This window comes from Microtus ochrogaster, chromosome 5 (assembly GCF_000317375.1).
Source record: "Microtus ochrogaster isolate Prairie Vole_2 chromosome 5, MicOch1.0, whole genome shotgun sequence".
NCBI classification, from domain to species: Eukaryota; Metazoa; Chordata; class Mammalia; order Rodentia; family Cricetidae; genus Microtus; species Microtus ochrogaster.
Window position 1 is genome coordinate 61,612,985 of NC_022012.1, and position 19,200 is coordinate 61,632,184.

General features: G+C 45.2%; 1 protein-coding gene across 1 annotated transcript in view; it reads right to left on the bottom strand.

Annotated features, from left to right (window-relative positions):
- Nucleotides 1–6,245: 6,245 nt before the first annotated feature.
- Nucleotides 6,246–19,200, bottom strand: part of Gcm1 (glial cells missing homolog 1) — a 13,667-nt gene continuing 712 nt past the window's right edge. Inside the window, exons 2-5 of the mRNA XM_005347597.2 lie at nt 10,798–11,050; nt 9,761–9,873; nt 8,764–8,892; nt 6,246–6,986 (exon numbers count right to left, since the gene is read on the bottom strand). Coding sequence (XP_005347654.1) covers nt 6,246–6,986; nt 8,764–8,892; nt 9,761–9,873; nt 10,798–11,050 — 1,236 coding nt within the window. The remainder of the gene's footprint in view (nt 6,987–8,763; nt 8,893–9,760; nt 9,874–10,797; nt 11,051–19,200) is intronic.

Here is a 19,200-nt window from a genome sequence, read left to right on the forward strand (position 1 = left end):
GAAGGCAGTTTGCAGCAAACCTATAGCCAACATCAAATTAAATAGAGAGAAACTCAAAGCATTTCCACTAAAATCAGGAACAAGACAAGGTTGTCTGCTCTCTCTGTAACAACTGAAGTCTTAGCTAGAGCAATAAGACAATTGAAAGAGATCAAGGGGATGCAAATTGGAAAGTAGAAGTCAGAGTATGGTAAGGAGTGAAACTGGGGGGTTGAATTTAGAGGAGAGGAGGGAGTGTTAAGGTGTTTGGTTAGCTTACCTGCTTTCCTGGTCTGCTCGGTTGGAGGCAGGGATGCTGTGATGAGTTGCGGGAAGGAAGGTGGGAGGAGATCTCAGCGATGATCTGATCCGGTTAGGATGGTGTCAGGAGGAAAGGGAGGCTGCCGTGTGTTTTGCTACAGAGTTGGGATGAGACTAACGTGGGTATTGGAATTGGAGGAACCTAAGGACGGGTGAAGACCTGCAGTCAGGTCTGCTTCCCGCTTCCCTGGGAGGAGGAAATTGTTCACATTCCTAATACTGTGTGCCCATGACTTTTTTTTTTTTTTTTTTTTTTTGGTTTTTCGAGACAGGGTTTCTCTGTGGACCAGGCTGGTCTCGAACTCACAGAGATCCGCCTGCCTCTGCCTCCCGAGTGCTGGGATTAAAGGCGTGCGCCACCACCGCCTGGCGTGCCCATGACTTAATAGCAACTTTTTTTTATAGAGGTTAAAAAGATAAAAGAAGACTGGAAATGTAACTCAGTTGATAGGTAAGCATACCTATCTTGGACAAAGTCCTGAGTTGCACCCCCAGCACCCTACGGATCAGCCATAATGACACACACCTAGAATTCTAGCAGTTGGTAAGTGGTGGCAGTAGGATCTGAAGTTCAAAGTCATCCTGGGTTGCACATCCTGTACAAGACTAGACTGGCAGTACGAACCCCCCCCCATGTGTATGTGTGTGTGTGTATGTGTGTATACATGTATATGTATACATATATGTATGTTAATTTCATATGTGTATATATGTATACGCACAACTAAAGAAGAATGCAATAACTCATGGTGAACAGAGTCCGAAGAAACTGAAATGAACAAAAATACCCCCAAAAAGAATGATCATAAAAAGGTCAGTAAGATCTCAGAGAAAATAGGGAATAGGCTATGGATGAAGAGTTCAGGAAAGAGAGATTCTGGATAAGAACCATTAGTTTGTCAAGGAAATGAAGAATTCTGTGAACCAACAATACAGACAAAGCCTCAATGGATCAATCAAACAGAAGGAAGAAAATGTGATGTTGAAAAAGATCCTGTCTTTGGAAATGTCCTGCTGACCACTGAAATTTCATCTCACACCAGTCCAAGTGGCAGTCATTAAGAAAACAAGACCTGTTATTGAGGATGTAGACCAAGGGACCCTTCTACCCTTCTTCCAGGAGTGTGAACTAGTCTAGGCACTGTGGAAGCCAGTGTAGTGGTTTCTTTAAAAAACTAAAGCTAGATCTTCCTGTGACCTGGATGGAAGACAGCACCCGAGAGACTTACATATCAGCCTTTGCCACAGCGCTGTTCACAGGAGCTAAGCGATGGAACCAGCCTAGGTGGCCAGCAACACAGGGATGAAGGAAGAAATGTGCTCTCTACACACAATGGAAGTTTTTCATTCATAAATAGGAATGAAGTCATTCGTAAGAAAACAGATATGACTGGAGAGAGAATCATATTAAGTAAACTCATTTAGAATCAGAAATACAAATATTGAATATTTTTCTCTCATTGTGGGTCCTCTATTTTATACAAATACTTAAAGCTATGCTTAAAGTGTATGTTCACATCTGCTGTGAACATAGAAGTCTGTCTATGAGAACAGGAAGAAATGTCAGCAACTATGTTCTGTCTTGTACAGAAAGCCCAACATTTAAAAAGAAAAAAAGATACCGAAGGAGACAGCAAGAGACGAGAGAGGTCAGTAAAGGGCATGGAGATAAGGAGCCTGTGGATAAGATCAAAGTAAGACTGCATGAAAGTGTCACGAGAAACCTGCTATTGCATAGAACTATGTTGTGCTCATAATTTTTACATGTCTATAGAGTTGAAAGAAATGAACATAATGTCCAACCAGGATTGCCCATCAAGGCTCTCTGAAGAAATAGCAATGAGTTCAAGGAAATAAGACTTTTTTTGGTGTATTATGAGTGTTTGCCTACATGATATATACGTACATAATACATACATACATACATACATACATACATACATACATACAAACATACATACATCTCTGCCTGGTGCCCACAAAAGCCAGAAGAGCATGCCATCTCTCCTGGAACTTGTGTCAGATGGTTTTGATTCATCATGTGGATACTGGGAATGAAACTCTGGTCCTCTGCAGATCAGCAAGTGCCCTTAAGCGCTAAGCCATTTCTTTGGGCCATAGAAATTCTGAATATTAATCTTTTCAGATTGTGAGGAAATATTGATTCAACAAATGCCTTTGAGACAATTTAATATCCATATGCAAAATAAAATGAAACTCAACCCTTGCCTCATACCTCATATACGAAATTTATGTAGAAGTAGAGCATAGCTTAACTATAATAGCTAAAACCAAAATCTCTCAAAGAAAATACAGAGAAAAATCCTTATGGCCTTGGATTAGATAGGATACAATAACTGGGAAAATATTTGTAAATCACACATTTGATTACAAATGTTTATTTAGAAGATAAAAAGCAGAAAGCCTACAAAACACATCTGACTAGAGATTTAGGTCCTGAAGATATAATTCTTAGACCTCATTATCTGTAATCAAACAAAGAGTTTTGAGTAGATACAAATGGTAAATAAAACATAAAAATAAGCCCAACCCTGAAAGTCACTGGGGAAATGTAATATGATGTCTCAATGAGAAGCCAGTTATAGTAGCTCAATCTTGTAATTCCAGCAATTGGGAGTCCTGGGTTACATAGTGAGTCCCAGATCAGTCAAGGCAACAGAGTAAGACCATGTTTAAAAAAAAAACACAAAGCCTTAGTGAGAGGCCACTTCTTCTCTCTAAGAATGGCTAAGAGTTAAAGGAGCTTGAAAATGAAGTCAAAGAAGGGAACTCTCGTGTTTGCTTCTGAAAGGCTGAAAATACCGCAGCCACTTTGCCACACAACTTGGCGGTATCTACTAATGCTGCAGCGTGCATTTAACACGTGAAGAAATGACTTCATGTCTAGGTACACAGACTGGAGAAATGTCCACAAGAGCCTTTAATGTGGACATTCGTAGTAGTCATATTTATAATTTATACAGCTGAAAACAACCTGAATGGACAAGGTTGATTTACAGATAAAGTGTGGTCCATTCATATAACAGAGTAAGCAAACTTACTAATATCACACGAGACATTTATAGATCTTAAAAGCATTGTGCCGAGTGTAGAAAGCAGATTTTAAAGGCCTTGTGATCTCACTGCAGGCCATTTCAAAGAACGCAGCCCTGCAATGACAGAAAGCACACTGGAGCTGTGGGGGCTGGGAATCAAGGGAAGAATTGATTGGTGAGGGGCCCAACAACTTTTTAAAAGTTTTTTTGGGGAGTGGGGGAGGTGGTAGTTTGAGACAGGGTTTCTCTTTATAGTCCTGGCTGTCCTGGAACCCTGTAGACCAGGCTGGTCTCAAACTCAGAGATCCACCTGCCTCTGCCTCTTGAGAGATGGGATTAAAGGTGTGTGCCACCACTGGCAGGCAGAAGGAATTTTAATTATGTGTATCTATGTATGTCTGTGTGCATGTGAGTGAGGGCATCCCCAGAGACCAGGAGAATGTGCAACATCCCAGGAAGCTAGAGTTATAGGGGTTGTGAGGCAGCTGATGTGGGCGCTGGATACTGAACTGGAGTCCTCTGTAAGAGCAGTGTACACCCTTAACTGCGGAGCCATCTCTCCACCTTCCCCCCCCCCCCACCTCACACCAACAGAAGCTTTTTTTTTAAGGCTAATGGCAGTATTCTATATCTTGATTTTGATTTCATTACACAACATGACCAAGTATACTATGGGCAAAAATCATCAGATTATACAGCTTAGATGATGAAGAATGGGGCTGGTACCATTATGAGTCTCTGAGATCCTAATCTGTGGTCAGAACGCCAGAGACACATAATGTGAAAATTCTTACTATGTGGAAGTCTAGAGCTAAGTGTGAGAAGCAGCGGAGAGTTAAGAAGTAGAAGCCTTTTGAAGGTTGGGAATCAGACTTGGGAGTGGAGATGGTGGTTAATCACATATTCTAGCTTCGGTAAATATCAAAATTATGAATTTTTTTTGTAAGTGAAAACGTTTGAGATGAAAGGGTACTTCAGTCTAGTGGAGAAAAATGTTTGCAAAATACCAAAACATCTCAGACCAATAGAAACTAAAACCCAGTGATTCTTTCTTTTTTTTTTCTTTTGGTGCAATTAGAACCTTCTAGGTATAGGAAACTCCGTCAGGCCCGTAGCTACATCCCACAGCCTCGGTGATATTCAATAGGGCCTCATCACAAGGTCTTTGTAAGCAGCTGCAGATTTCAAATACACTGTGTCTTGTCTGCAAAGTACATTGTTTCCCCGAAGAGAGTGCACACACAGACTCGGCTAGCTCAGTGTGTTGAGCTACGCACTATGACTTTTGCGCTCTTCTTTACATCTGGTGTACTTCAACAGTTTCTTATCACATGTGTGTGTTTGTGCACATAGGTGTGAGGGCGACAAGCACACGCGGCAGTTAGAGGGTATGACTTCACACATACACATCATAATATAGAAAACAATATATTTTTATATTATCGATAATAATATTCACATGCATATCTAGAAAAGGGCATTACTCTGTGGGGTAGACAAGAAAAAGCTTTTAGTATTGCAGAGGACCAGAGGAACAAGAGACATCATTTAATTTGGATTCTTGTATCATACACATTAACTATGAATCAAATGGCAAAGGCTATTTTGAAAACACTTGCTTATGGCAAAGTTCATTCTAGATTTTGGGCTGCCTTTTCTGGATGGTACTTTCAGCAGAGCCTGGGGACTGGCCAGCTGATGAAGGAACAGAGACCCCTTAGTTTAGCAGCTTGGGTTTGGAGTAGTGAGGTTAAAGCCCCATTCGGCCCTACATGCTAAACCATGGAGCCATGCCTCCTAGCCTCCACGAAGAATGTTCTAAGTTTGTTTGAGACAGGTTCTCTCTCACTGTGTAGTCTGGGCTGACCTCAAGCTCACGATCCTTCTGCCTCAGTCTCCTAAATACTGGGAGAGCAGGTGTGCCCTGCCATGCCCACCAAAGCTTTGCTAGGAATTTGTTGCTGGGGGTTGAACCCAGAGCCATTGACACGCTAAGCAAGCTCTGGTCTGTTGAGTCCCAGCGCAGCCCTTCACAAAGACTTTTCATCAAGAACTTCTCCCGACACTGAGATACAATAAAGGATAGGAAAGAACAGGGCAGAAACTCCGACCTTGTGGAAGCAGAAGTCACTGAGAAGAGAAAAGGGAAAGGAGATGTGGATTCCATTCTCCTTCCGCGTCCGCTTGTTTTCTGTTCTTTATAAACAGAATGAGGTCACGCCTCTTGTTAAGTCACAAATCTAGAGAACATGGGTTTTTTTTTTTTTTAAATAAAACTAAACAAAGTATTAAATACTTTTTGGTAAAATGTGAAACTCCACACCTCCACAGGTCTTCTGTCTTCTTTCTGTTCCTTCATTTTTGGCTTCCAAAAAGGCATAGACGAAATGCTAAGCTGACGCGTGCCTGCCATAGTAGGACTCCTCCAGACAGCCCCACTGAGGTGCTGAGTTTCCAGAGCTTGGACAGGGGCACCAGAGAGCATTTTGTCCCACAACACAAAAGTTTCTTTTTCCCTTTTCTTTTTTTTTTCATTTTTTCCTCTCTCTCTTTTTTTTTTGGAGGGGAACTAGGTGGGTGGGTTCTGAGACAGGGTCTCTCTACACAGCGTTGGCTGTCCTGGAACTCACTAGGTAGACTAGGGTGGCCTTGAACTCCCAGAGATCCGATTGCTTCTGGGATTATTCCTGGCACGAGTGAGTTTCTATTCCTGACTACGGGTAAAGGCAGTAGCATTGACGAGGTGAAGAGAGGAAGACTACAAACAAAAGCCTTGTCTACTGCTTATCGTGAGTCCGACACTCCTCTGAGGCTATGCTTCGAAACCCATTCTCGAAGGACATTCTTCCAGCCCTGTACCATATCACAATGAGGGGAGGGAGGGCTGAGTCATCTTAAAGGGCAGAGGTTGAGACACATTTCGTTGTTGAAGTGATCCAAGCCCGTGCATGCCATCTCTTCATCAAAATCCCACTTGCTGCTCTTGCTGGGCAGTGAGTATTGCTGCTGAGGCTGAGAGCCGTAGGTGAGCAGGAAGGGGTCCTGCTGAGGGGAGTGGTACGAGAGGGGGGGCGCGTAGCCGCTGAAATCCATAGGTACGTTCTCTTCGTAAGGTTCGCCGCCTGGGTTGGACCACAGCGGATGGCAAGCAGTTTGCACTGCAGTTGCTTCCAGCGGAATCTGCTGGGGAAAGTGCTCCAGAGAGTTCTGGGAGGGGAAGAAGTCGCAGGGCCAGCTGGTCACAGGCAGAGGATAGCTGGGGTAGCACGCGTCATCGCTGGGATTTCTCCCGAAGGTAGCATTTTTACTCCAGGCTTGCAGATCGTCGTAATCCGTGTAGACCCCGGGGACAGCAGACTGAAACTGATCTTCACTGCCGTAGATCCTACTGCTGGGGAATTTGCTCTTCTCATAGAGCGGAGTGGGGTCCAAGGTGGAAACTGGATCTTCCAGCTCAGTGGTTCCCCCAAAACTGTAGCTCTTGGGGAAGGATAGGCAATCATTCAGGGAGTTCTGCTGGGGAGTGTTAGCTATTAAAGATGTACTGTAACTGCTGGGCAGTTGGACGCCTTCCTGGAATGACCAAGTTAAAGGTAAACTTCCCTGACTTGGTATTTCACCGGGAAGAGCCTGGAAAGGGAAATGAACACTCACGTTAATAAGTTAAGCGAATCCACATGGCTCCCCCAGGCTCCCCCGAGTTATTCTGCAAATATCCCTCGATAAGATCACCTTCATTCCTGGCATACTACGACCATAGGCACAGCCTCTCCACAGCTTCTGGGAACCGGCGAGAGGAGAGGGAGACTGACTCCTATGCCAGTTTACAACTTCCTAACGTGTGAGGACCCCGGTGCACTCTGGGGACTCACTGGCTGTTTAATGTGCTTCAGACAGCAGATAGCTAACTGCCTTTTTGCAACATTTATAGATAGACAAAAAAACAAACAACACACACACACAGAACCCCCAAACAAAACAGCCCTGCAGGTTCCCAGAGTTATGCTAGTCCTGGACAGCTCTCAGGGCCACCAGTCAGGCCCACATCCACCTCTTCCTTTTCCGTCTCTCCTACCTGGCCTGGGCCAGTGCCTAGTGTGAGAGATCACGGTATTGTTGAGCTTAATTGGTTTTCTCCTTTAGAGACTTTTCTCTGAGCCCATGGAAACTACACAGAATAGAACATAAACTGGTCAGCGCTAATTTCTTTATGTAGATGGAGTAACTACATTAGCCCTGAGAAGAAGAAGCTGCTAGGTCTCTCTTACATGGTTCATTATGTAAACTCTCCCCTCAAAGAGGATAGTCTGAATGGAGGAGAGAAAGATTCTGTCCAAGTAAAGCGTCAGAGATGCACCGGGACTGAGATGAAGGGCGAGGGCCAGTCGTGTGGATTTGGGTGCTCAGGTCTCGTGTCACAGAGTAAATCATGATTCCTTCTAGATAAGGTACCCTTAAAGCTCTCCAAGTGAGAATTGGCACTGTATCAAACAGACAAGCCTGCTCTGCTGTGAAGCCCGTGCAAGCACTGGGCTTTTTGACACAGGCTACGCTCGCCTCTACGGCTAGAGGGGGCCATCATTTGCAGAAACTTCTTTTTATTTTCCCCCTTTTAAAAAAACAGAGTCTCACTATATAGTCCAGGCTGGACTCCGACTCTGCATCCTGACTGCTGGTCTATCTCTGTCCCCAGAGCTGGGATCACACTAGAGAGCATCCAGCTTAACAACAGTCTGATTATTTAGATTAACAATTCTCAAACTATGGGCTGTGACCCCTTGCGGGTCGCGTATCAGATGTCCTGCATCTCAGGTATTTGCATTATGATTCATAACAGTAGCAAAAATTATAGGTATGAAGTAGCAATGAAAATAACTTTGTGCTCATTACAGCATGAGGATCTGTATTAAAGAGTCACAGCATTAGGAAGGTTGAGAACCACGGACTTAGAGGAAACTGCTCAGACACATTCAGGGCCTTGTGGCCGTAGACCATCTGATTATTTTGACAAGCTAAGAAAACCATCTGTTCTAGGGATATGGAAACGTGAAAACAGAAACTCCAAAAGCATAAGGCTGATAACATTTTGTGGAGATTATTTAGATCAATTCTGATTTTATTGGAACTAAAATATAGAGTTGCCAAATATAGGTTAGATACCGATTCAAGCTCCTTTTCAAAACTTATGATGAGTCTATGACCATACTGAATATTTGCAAGCCTGTTTCAAATGTGGTGAAAAAGATATCTCAGATTTAGTCTGTCCAGTGGGATGCTTGCTTATAGATAGGCCAGATAGAAGAATGTTGGCTGCTTTCATTGGTCAGTAAAAGGCTGGGGCCATCTACCATGCCCATTGCAGGGGTGAGGCCTCCATGCATGGGTGAACACAGTTAAGGCAGCTGACCTTAGTTTCCAGGCTCCCCTTCATCCGCAAGGAGCCAGAGGCAGATGCCATGTGCACCTTCTTCATTGCTCTTCTCGCCTCTGCTTCTAGCTTGGTCTCTGGCTTGGGATGGTCATGTTCACCTTTTGACTGGAGAGAGAGGCAAAATAGTAGAAATGAAGCAAAACTTAGTAACGGGATTGCACTTCACGGAGCGTAGCTTTTGTTCTCCGTCCTGTCCTCTGCTTGGTGTTAGCAAGGCCGCCTGCTCCGGCAGAACTCTTCCCAAGCCCACTGAGCTCATGCCTTGCCTTCTGTCCTGTGAGGTCTCTTCCTAGGTCTGTCTCCTAGGCTGTTCTCGTAAGTGTCTGCTTGTCATGCTCATCTTCTGCCACTTAATCTATGGTGCAATGCTTACGTACGTACCGCTATTACCTTCTCCAGTTGACAGAGTAAGAAACTAGTGAGACCTAGAGAAAGGGTGCCATCTAGATAACCTCTCTTAGTGGCGCTGGATTTCCACAGCCAAGCTGGGAGTGAAACATTCAGCCCTTGCTTGAGCTGGCGTTAACTGGCTGGTAGCTGACGTTCAGCTGCCGTGGTAATAGCCGAGTCACAGCTTGGGAGAGCTGATCTGTCAGCCCTCCATGGGCACTCTGACGCCAGAGCCTACTCCTCACCTGTCTACATCCGGGCCCCACTAGCCTTCCTTACAAACACTGTAGAAAGCCCGGGTTTCCGGGAGGAATCAAGTTGTTTCTGAGGGCAGCGCTAGTGCTGAGTCAGCTGGGGCTGCGGAAGGCCACGAGCTGAAAGCTAGGCCTCCTCTCTCGGTGGTGGAGGCCCTCAGCCTTCCTGGGTTTCCAGGGCTCCACCTCTGGTGAAGTAGGGCACGTGGGCATTTGCTCTCCCAGAGGGTGGGCACAGTCTCATAGACCCCCTACACCCCCAATCACTGATAAACATGGTAGACACCTGGCACTTGAAAGAGAAGTCGAGTAAATAACTCAAATCCAACCTGGAAAAATATGAAGCGACCATCGTGCCTCCAGAAGTTGGTGACCGGAAAGCCCCCATGGCCGCGGCAGGGAATGAGCTTCAGAGGACCATTGCAGTTGGGACAGCACTTCCCTAGAAGAAGCGTAGAAGGCAGCTGACTGGACCACCCGGGCTGAGTCTGGGCTGCCCTGCTGGCTTTCAGTGTTGGTTCCAGGATAGTGGAGAGGAACCTCCCCGCACCGTCCCTGCTGCTCCCCTCGGCTGGATCTAACCTGTGACCAGCATTCTCTCTACCAACGGCCAGCTGGGCTCACACACGGATACACTCAACAGCTACCTGACTGGTGCGATTATTTTACAGGTCAAAGCACTCCGAAGAACAAAAGTTCCCCCTACTTATTTCCTAATATTAAGTATTCTTTCTACAGAAAAAGTATTTTATTTTATGATTAGTAATTCAGATTTAAGGGGCAAAGACACAAGGGAGAGAAAGAACACCGTCCAATAAATTTCCACTCGGTTGTAAATGATTGAGAAGAAGTTTGGAACACACACTGGGAAAGAACACCAAGTAACTTGAGGTGTAACTTGTGGGTTAGGCACGGGAAGACTGGGAGCATCTATTTCACAATCTAGTGAGTATGATATAGAGAAGGGAGAGCAAGCATCTCCATGGTAACAAGGACACAAATGTAAATGGGCAAAACCGTGTTTATAAATTCAGTTGTGCCACTCCCAAAGACTGTGTTCACTGAGCTCTCCCAGGGGACTCAGGAGCCATGTAGCAAGTCTGTGAACCAATTTCTCCTGAACTTCCCGTGAGCCGACCTCTCTCCCAAGTCATGGGGGCCTTCATGAGGGGGCTCTGCACATGGGAGGCCTTGCAGGCAGAGATGGGGGGTGATGGGTGCCTCCCACTTAGTGCTCCATCAGAACGCCTGGCCTGTCATCTAACTCCAGTGGGAGGGCTGACTGGGCCCCTGGGACATGTCCACCCTGGCTGGAGCATCTACACAGACTCCCGGCCTCCTGCTGCTGCCCCCAAGCCTCACTCACTCTGCTGCTTCTGCCTGGCTTTGTCACAGATGGCGGGTCTCAGGTAGATCTTGCGGCCCTCCTCGGTGGAGCAATCCCGGCTGCACACCACCACGCCCAGGCAGGACTTCTTGAGGATGCGGGAATTGTGGTTGTTGGTGTTCCGCATGGCCCAGCTGCTCAAGTGGCGCTGGGCGTTCCTGTCCTCTGAGCTGTAGATGTGTTTCACATAGGAGTCGGGCCACTCCTGGAACCAGTCAGTCTTTTTCACATTCTGATGGAAACACAAAGATTCTGTTCACGGTTTTGTCCAGAAAACCCACTTGCCCGCCGCTGTAGAGTTAATAGTTGTAAAAGATGTCTGGGCCGGAACAAGAGGCCATTGGAAGAACCTTACCTGATTTTAATCCTGGTGGTGAAATCTGGGAACACTAACAGTTTATTCTCATCTTCCCAGTGCTGTGACCCCTTAATACAGTTCCTCGTGTTGTGATGATCCCCCAACCATAAAATTAGTATTATTATAATTAAAATTATTGCTACTTCATAACTATACTTTTGCTGCTGTCACGAATCGTAGCATATCTGTGCCTTTTGAGGGTCTTAGGTGACCCCTGTGAAAGGGTCATTCGACCCTAGAGGGGTCGTGACCTGAAGGTTGGGAACCTCTGGCAGCACAATGGTGGCAAAGCGTCTGCTGTGTCTATCAAATGGTTGGTCTCTTGCAGCAAGATGAGCTAGAACTTAGCCCTTCTGAATTCTGCTGTTTCTCCAGTCCTTGGTGACAACAGTAACGGCCACTTCTCAGTGAGAATTTTGCGGGTGGAGTAGTCTCGCCATGCTCTTTCCTAATGACTACAGAGAGCACAGTGAAATAATGACTCAGACCACACTGGTTGCCATGCTGGGAGTCTCAGTTGCCAGGCAGGCAATGCAGAGCTCCGGTTCGGAGAGGTCTGGAAGCTCACGTTTCCCTCCATGGGCAGTTTCCTTGCTATCCTCTACTCCCAGACACACAGAGGACTCCGGCTGAGCCTGTGTGCTTCCCTGCACTGCCTTATTTCCTGCATGTGAACATCTAACCGGACTCTGTTGTGCAAGGTCAGAGCTGTGGCTCAGGGGGTCTCGAGTTCCGATTCAGCAAGAGAAGCAGCTCTGGCTGCAATGGGTGGTGGCGGCCACTCAGGTATTGCAAAGCAGCTGTGGTGGCAGCTCTCATGCTAAATTTTGAAGCCCAATATAATCACCCTAAAAAGAGGTCCCTAGAGCATAAGTCGCTTTGTTTGCTGTTCTGTTCCTGCATGTGTAAAATATGGACTATGAGACTCTCCTACTGCAGGAGTTCTGAGGATTAAATATCATGCATATAAAATACTAGTCACAGCCTCTAGCAAGCTGTAGGCTGGAAACAAACATAGTTGCTGGGTATGGCTCATTTTGCCACGTCCCACAATTGTGACTGGTGCTGCGTGTGAGAGATCCTGCCTAGCTCCTAGAAGGAGAATCATCCTAGGTTGACTCTGGCCATCATCATGACTCTCAGAGACCTGACACAGAAATACTAACAGTTTTCATTTTGACGATTCTTCAAGGTCATGGTAGAAGACTCTGGGAAAACCAGAAAAAGAAATCAAGCTACCAACTCTTTGCTTTCCCTACAATACATACAACACAGAACGTAAGTAAGCTAAGCCAAGGAATGTCTGAAGAAAAACGGAGGCCAACACCAGTGCCGGGATGTGTGAGCAATCCCCGTGGGTTAGACTGCTGTCCTAGAGGAAGGGGTTCAATGAATCAAGGCCTGTGTTGCTGGAGGCGCCCCCTGAGGCCCAGTGGGCAGCTACAGTACCTCTCTGTTGGTAAGCACAGCCAGGGCAGCTGAGCCTGACTATCTGCTCCTTCGTGGGCGACTATGGCCTTGATGTGGTTCAGGGTCCGCGTGAGAAGTCCTCTATAACCTCAACACCTGCCATCTTTTTTTTTCTTTTTCCTTCTGACTGAAAGTGTAATCAATGCTTCCAGCTTTCCATCTCAGAAAAGCATAGCAGAGTATGTTAGTTCACTTTTCAAAGATTCATTTTAGCTTTTGATTATGCATTTGTGTGGAGAGCGGTGTGTGCACGTGTGTGCCGGCACCCAGTATGGGTGCTGGGAACGGAGCCTAAATCCTCTGCAAGAGCACTGAGCACTCTTGATTAACCTCTGAGCCATCTCTCCAGCACTAAGTATTTTACTTTTGAAATAATCCAAAATGCAGATTAAAACACTAAAATATATATTTGCTTTTAATCATTTTAACTATAAAGAATTGGTGGACTTGATTTTTATTATCCTTTAATGCACACAGGTATCAAGATGAAGAGAGACAGGGGGTCAGATCCTTAGAGGAAAGCAGGGATTTCTGTGCAAATGCCCCCCATACCCCCTCCCGCAAAGGTCAGAACTACAGAGCCATGAGCCAGGAGAAGTGAAATGTATCCACGAGAGCCCTCTCATGCTCTGACCAAGGATGAAAATGAAAGCAAGAACTTCATGTGTGTGAGGAGGAGGTGACTCTCAACGCCTTTGAAGCTATTTCTTCCCAAATGGCACCCCGACACCCTAGTTTTCTACTTCCGTTAGTGAGGCAATAGTATGAAGGGAGGGTCTACTAGAGGGAAACATGAGCCCACAAAGCTCTTCTCTTGGCTGTTGTTTATTTATTCTATAGTTTGCCTGGACCGTCAGTGGAATGTTTGGCAACTTTTTATATTAAAATTGGGACGATGGTGGATCCATCTGGATCCGAACGTCCAAGAATCAGAAGAGTGCGGGGAGGGCATTTCTGAAAGTCCATATAACTCGCCACCAGGGACATAAAGTTTTAAAACCGAGAACACTGATTCTTAACCTTGCTAGCAATTCCCAGAAAAAAAATCCTCTCTCCTTTTTAGAACCTTTGTTAATTTAATTTCTAACTTTTCATAAAACGCTTTCTTCTTTTTAGACACTTTGTTTACTTTAATTTCTAACTTTTCATGAGTAACTCTTTGTTTTTGCTCTTGGTTAAGAAGTTTATAATTGAAAGGGAACATCTTTAAGTTTTTCAACCTGTCACATCTAACAAATCATCTCGGGAAGCATCATTAGGAATTTAATTGATATTCCTATGACTTCTCAATACTTCTTTACAAAAAAATTTAATCCTGTAATTTACTCGGTACCTCTTAGCCATATGAGAACACAAGGACACTCTTTATATGACCTTTGTTTTAATTTAATTTAGTCATTTGGAGTTTTATTAGGCGATTGTAAAAATTATTTATTACTATTATATAAAACTAATAAAATCAAAATATTCATATTATGAGTAAGGTGAGGTGGATTTCACCTATAATTCTAGCAGCTGAAAGGCTGAGTCCTAAGGGTTGTTTCCAGGCCAAGGCCAGCCTGGGCTACAGCGAGAGACTATTTCAAAAAAAAAAAAGAAAGAAAAGAAAAAACAAAACCAAAAATTTTACATCAGGTTATTACATTAAAGTCATTTTCATTCTTAGTATAGTCTACTCTTTTTTTTCGAGACAGGGTTTCTCTGTGTAGCTTTTTGTTGTCCTGGAACTCGCTCTGTAGATGAGGCTGGCCTCAAACTCACAGAGATCTGTCTGCCTCTGCCTCCCAAGTGCTGGGATTAAATGTGGCACCACCAGCCGACAGTATAGTCTACTCCTGTATAAAGCAATTGTTTTCCAGCATAAATAACTTATTATGCATTACTCCTTTATATTAGTATTGCCAAATAGAACAAGAACATCACACACACACAGTCACACACACACACACACACACACACACATACACACACACCACACCACACCACACCACACACTAACAAGGGCCCATCTAGCCCAAGTTAGTTTTTTTTTAAATATTTCTTAATTATTATGTGCACAGTGTTCAGCCTCCATGCCTGCAGGCCAGAAGAGGGCACCAGATCTCATTACAGATGGTTGTGAGCCACCATGTGGTTGCTGGGAATTGAACTCAGGACCTCCGGTAGAGCAGTCAGTGCTCTTAACCTCTGAGCCATCTCTCCAGCCCCCAAGTTAGTTTTGGACTCACTATGTAGCAAAGGCTGGCCTTTTCCTAGGGTTATGGAAATACAACACAATACTCATACCCAGCTTTTCAAACACCTTAAGAGAATCAGTTAAAGAAAAAATTATATGTTACTAAAAACAAAACAAAATGTCAGGTGTGGCGGCACCCACCTTTAATCCTAGCATCAAAAAGGCAGAGGTAGACAGAGCTCTATGTGTTCAAGCCCATCCTGGTCTATATAGCAAGTTCCAGGCCAGCTAAGGTTACATAGTAAAACCCTGTAACAACAGCAACAGTAACAAAAGAAAACAAAACAGACTCTCACTTTGATCCTACAGATAACTTTTTGAAGTGAATCTGCCTCTTCTAGGTCAACTATAGATGGATGGAATTCTAAATGTTGTCATGCTTCAACAAAGGTCTTTGCATCAGGAATTGCTAGCAATCCTGCTATTTCCCACCTGAGGAGAGAAGTTCCATATTGCTAGGTCAAGTTCCAGCTTTCACACTCTCTTTCACTTCCAACTCCTCTCTTTTCCCTTCCCTTCCCCGCTCCTACCTCTCAAGCAAAGGATGTGTGATGGGCGAGAGCCCATCATCACAGATGCAGGAATGCCCCCACTGCCATCGTACCGGAAGCTCAGGGTGGTAGAACCTCAGACCCAACAACAAGGTCTCCTCAGGTAACCACGGGTGTCCATGTAGTCCCAGGAGAGCTTGGGGTCAAGTAGGAGGCAGACAGAGAGGGTGAAGTTACGAGTGTCTGTGTGAGAGACAACCTGACATAGCCATGAAGGACAATAGTAACTGATGAAGAATGCAGAATTGGGTTTGTCCGTTGCCTCTTCAGTGCCTCCGTACATCTGATTGCTTGTGATTACCTGCAGGCACCTGGCTCTACAGAGAGTTCAGACAGCCACACTTTGGGGCTCATCCTCTGTGAAGGCAGAAGGAATTTTGCTGGCTAAAATTTTGGTCCAGCCATGAACTAATTGGAGCTACAGCCCCTTGATACGCAACCCCCACTGTTATAAAGAATGCTGTCTCTGTGAATTCAAGCCTTGGAACTGGGTTGATGGTACAGCCCAGTGGTAGCCTGGAGCCCTGTGTTTGCCTGCAGTACTACAGATCAAAACGGAATTAGTTAGGCATCATGAAACTTGAAATCTCAGTGAGGGCAAAAACAAAAGGATCTTGAATTTGTAGCTACCGTGAGCTACATAGTGAATTCAAGTCCAGCCTGGGTTACACAGTGAGCTCTAGCCTCAAAACAAACAGACAATCAAAATAACAACAGGAACAACAAAACCACCACCACCAAAACAGCCAGATTGGAAGCCTTCGTGTTGTTTTGGCCATGGGTTTGACTGGCAACTGCCCAGTACTTGACAATAAAATGATTGAGGTGTCTGTGGTGTCTCTAGAACAACCCTTCTTCAGCTCAGGAAAGCCAGTGAGAACAGTGGGCGATCTATGCCTTGTGAAATGAATGCTGTTTAACAGAAAAGGGCATTGAGTGTCTCCCCAATTTTCAGTCAAAAAGGAAAATAAACGTTACAGTTTTGTCTCTCAGCTGCCACAGTCTGTGGGACACGTGTAAGACTCCCTGGGACCATGTAATACACATTCTGAGTGAAAGCAAGACAAGACCAACACCGGACATTTGCTGCTTGGGCTCTACAGTGATTAATTTTGCAGGTGCAAATGTAATTTAAGGGGAATAGAACAGGAAAGCACAACCGGCATAGTACGCTGTCCTGGAATAAGACTTCCATCCACGATAGTGTAGTCAAGAGCCTGTGCTTCTGGGCTGACACCACAGTGAATGTCTTGAGAGAAATAGGAAGCTGGGCATGTGGGCACACAGCAGTAACCCACCACTCAGGAGGCAGAAGACACCAGTTCGAGACTAGCCAAGTCTATGACATGAACTCCAGACTAGCTAGGCAAAGCTACACAGTTCCAATTAGCTGGGAGACTGAGGCAGGAGGCTTTCTATGAGTTCAAGGCCAACCTAAGCTACAAAGGGAATTCTAGCCCATTCCAGAGTGAGACCCTGTCTCAACAACCTGAATAAATAGGACTGGAGAGATGGTTCAATGGTTAAAAATCCTTGTTGCTCTTCCAGAGGAACTGTGTTCAATTCCCAGTACCTACTTGGCTCACTACTGACTGTATCTCTAGTTCCAGAGAATCCACTGGCTTCTCTTAGCCTCCGAGGGCACCATGTAGTAATAGGAGTGGCTGGGCTGAGTCCCCAGCACCCCGGCCGCCTGCCCGGCTAGCTTATGCCCGAAATAACAACACACAAACTGTATTCATTTAAACACTGCTTGGCTCTTTAGTTTTAGCCCTTTTCTCGGCTAACTCTCGCTCCTGGACTAACCCATTTCCAATCATGTGTGTCGCACCCCAAGGTGCGCTTACCAGGAAGATTCTAGCCTACGTCCATCCTGGGTCGGAGCTTCATTGCGTGTGCCTCAGAGAGCAGAGCTCTCGCCTCTGCCCGCAAGAGTGGAGCATCGTGTCTCTCTGAGGCATCTGCCCCCGAGAGGAGAGCTGTAGAGTCTGACCTCACTTCCTCTTCCGCCCAGCATTCTGCACTGTTTACTCCTCCCATCTACGTTCTAACCTATTAGGGCAAGCAGCTTCTTTATTTAATTAACCAATGACCTTCCTCCATCAGCACCAGGTATGTACATAGTGTACAGATATACACACGGAAGGAAGGAAGGAAAAAACGTAAATAAACAAGAACAAACAAATAAATGAAGCCACTCACCGGGCCCAGACCGACAGTTCTAGAATCCCCGGCAATCAGAATCAATAGGTACAGAAGAGACCACTGCATGCTGCAGCATTTTCAGGAGGAAAAAGGATTTGAGGAGAGGCAGCTAATTCTCAGAGGCCCTACAAGTAGAGAGAGGTACAGCTGGAACTCAAATCCAGGGCTGTTGTCTCCAGATCCTCAGTTTCTCATTGGATACCCTCTGCCTTCAGATTGCTCTGAAACACACAAGCCCCATGGCTGAAAGCTTTCTGAGACCTTTCATTTTTCACCTTAACTGGTTGTAGATACAATTTCGGAGTTCGAATCAAGCCAGATGTGCATGGGGTCGTGTCTACTCAGACTGAAGGATGTTTGTACCTTTAATTACTGCCCTGAGTTTTACAAGCCGAATAGCTTTTTCCTAAGCAACCTCTCACCTGTTCAGTAACTGCAGAGGGTCTGTTTCCAGAGCAAGAGCACACATGTTTGCCATGGGCTTTCCTGTGCAGTGGCCTAAGGAATCAAGAATCCTATGGAAATTCATGCTGGAACAAGAGCTTTGGGGCCCCGAGTGTCCCTCCAGGGAAATTGTTCTTTCTCTTTGTTTACGGAGCTGATGAAGGATATGAATCCTCCATCCGGGAGAATTGTATGCTTTTTTTTTTTCTTTTTAAGATCAGCCTCAGATTTGTGGTGATTTTCCCGTCTCTGCCTCCTGTGTGATGGGATTATAGGCATACACCAGCACATCTGGATAGACGCTTTTGAGGGCACAGGGCTGCCCTGCCTGCCTGCTTGCCAAGTTCTTCCATATCTGCTGACCTCAGCTGTACATACTATCTTCAGCTCACATTCTCAGGGTACAAACATGAAATTAAAAATAGGGAGAAATATGGGCCACTGAGCCAACAGCAATTCAAATTGACTCTAAAGTTCCCTAAAATAGCTATTGCAATTGCAGTACAAATCAGGAGCAACTCCCAATGCAAGTCTGGAAAATGGATGTTTGCCTGGCTTAGTGATGGCTTATTTGCCCCCTTGAATGAATGGGCTTATTTTCTGTTTTTTACTTTTCTCCACATCCACCAAAGGAGATCTCAAGGGAGAAGTTTAGAGAAAACAAAGACACAAAAAGAAGTGTCCATTAGAGTGAGAACCCAGAAAAGTCATGAGCTGAGACCAGACTCCCCAGCCCTCCTCCTTGTTTGCTCCCCAGGATCAGACAGACATTTGGTAGTAGTGGACTCCGGGCTTAGAGTTTGTGGTCACAACGTTCAGTCAAAGTATCTTTAAATACCAAGAAGAGAGGACAAGATAGTCAGGAATGATAAACATGGTCTTAATTAATGCTTTCCACCGAATTAGAATTCAAAGATCAGTTGCTAGCCGGGCCTGTGATCCCAGCTCTTGGGAGGCAGAAACAAGAGAATTGTGAGTTCAAGGCAAATTTGAGTTCCTTTGGGGTATTTAATGCTAACTTAGGCAGCTGAGTAAGGCCCAGTCTCTCTCTCTCTCTCTCTCTCTCTCTCTCTCTCTCTCTCTCTCTGTCTCTCTCTCTCTCTCTCTCTCTCTCTCTC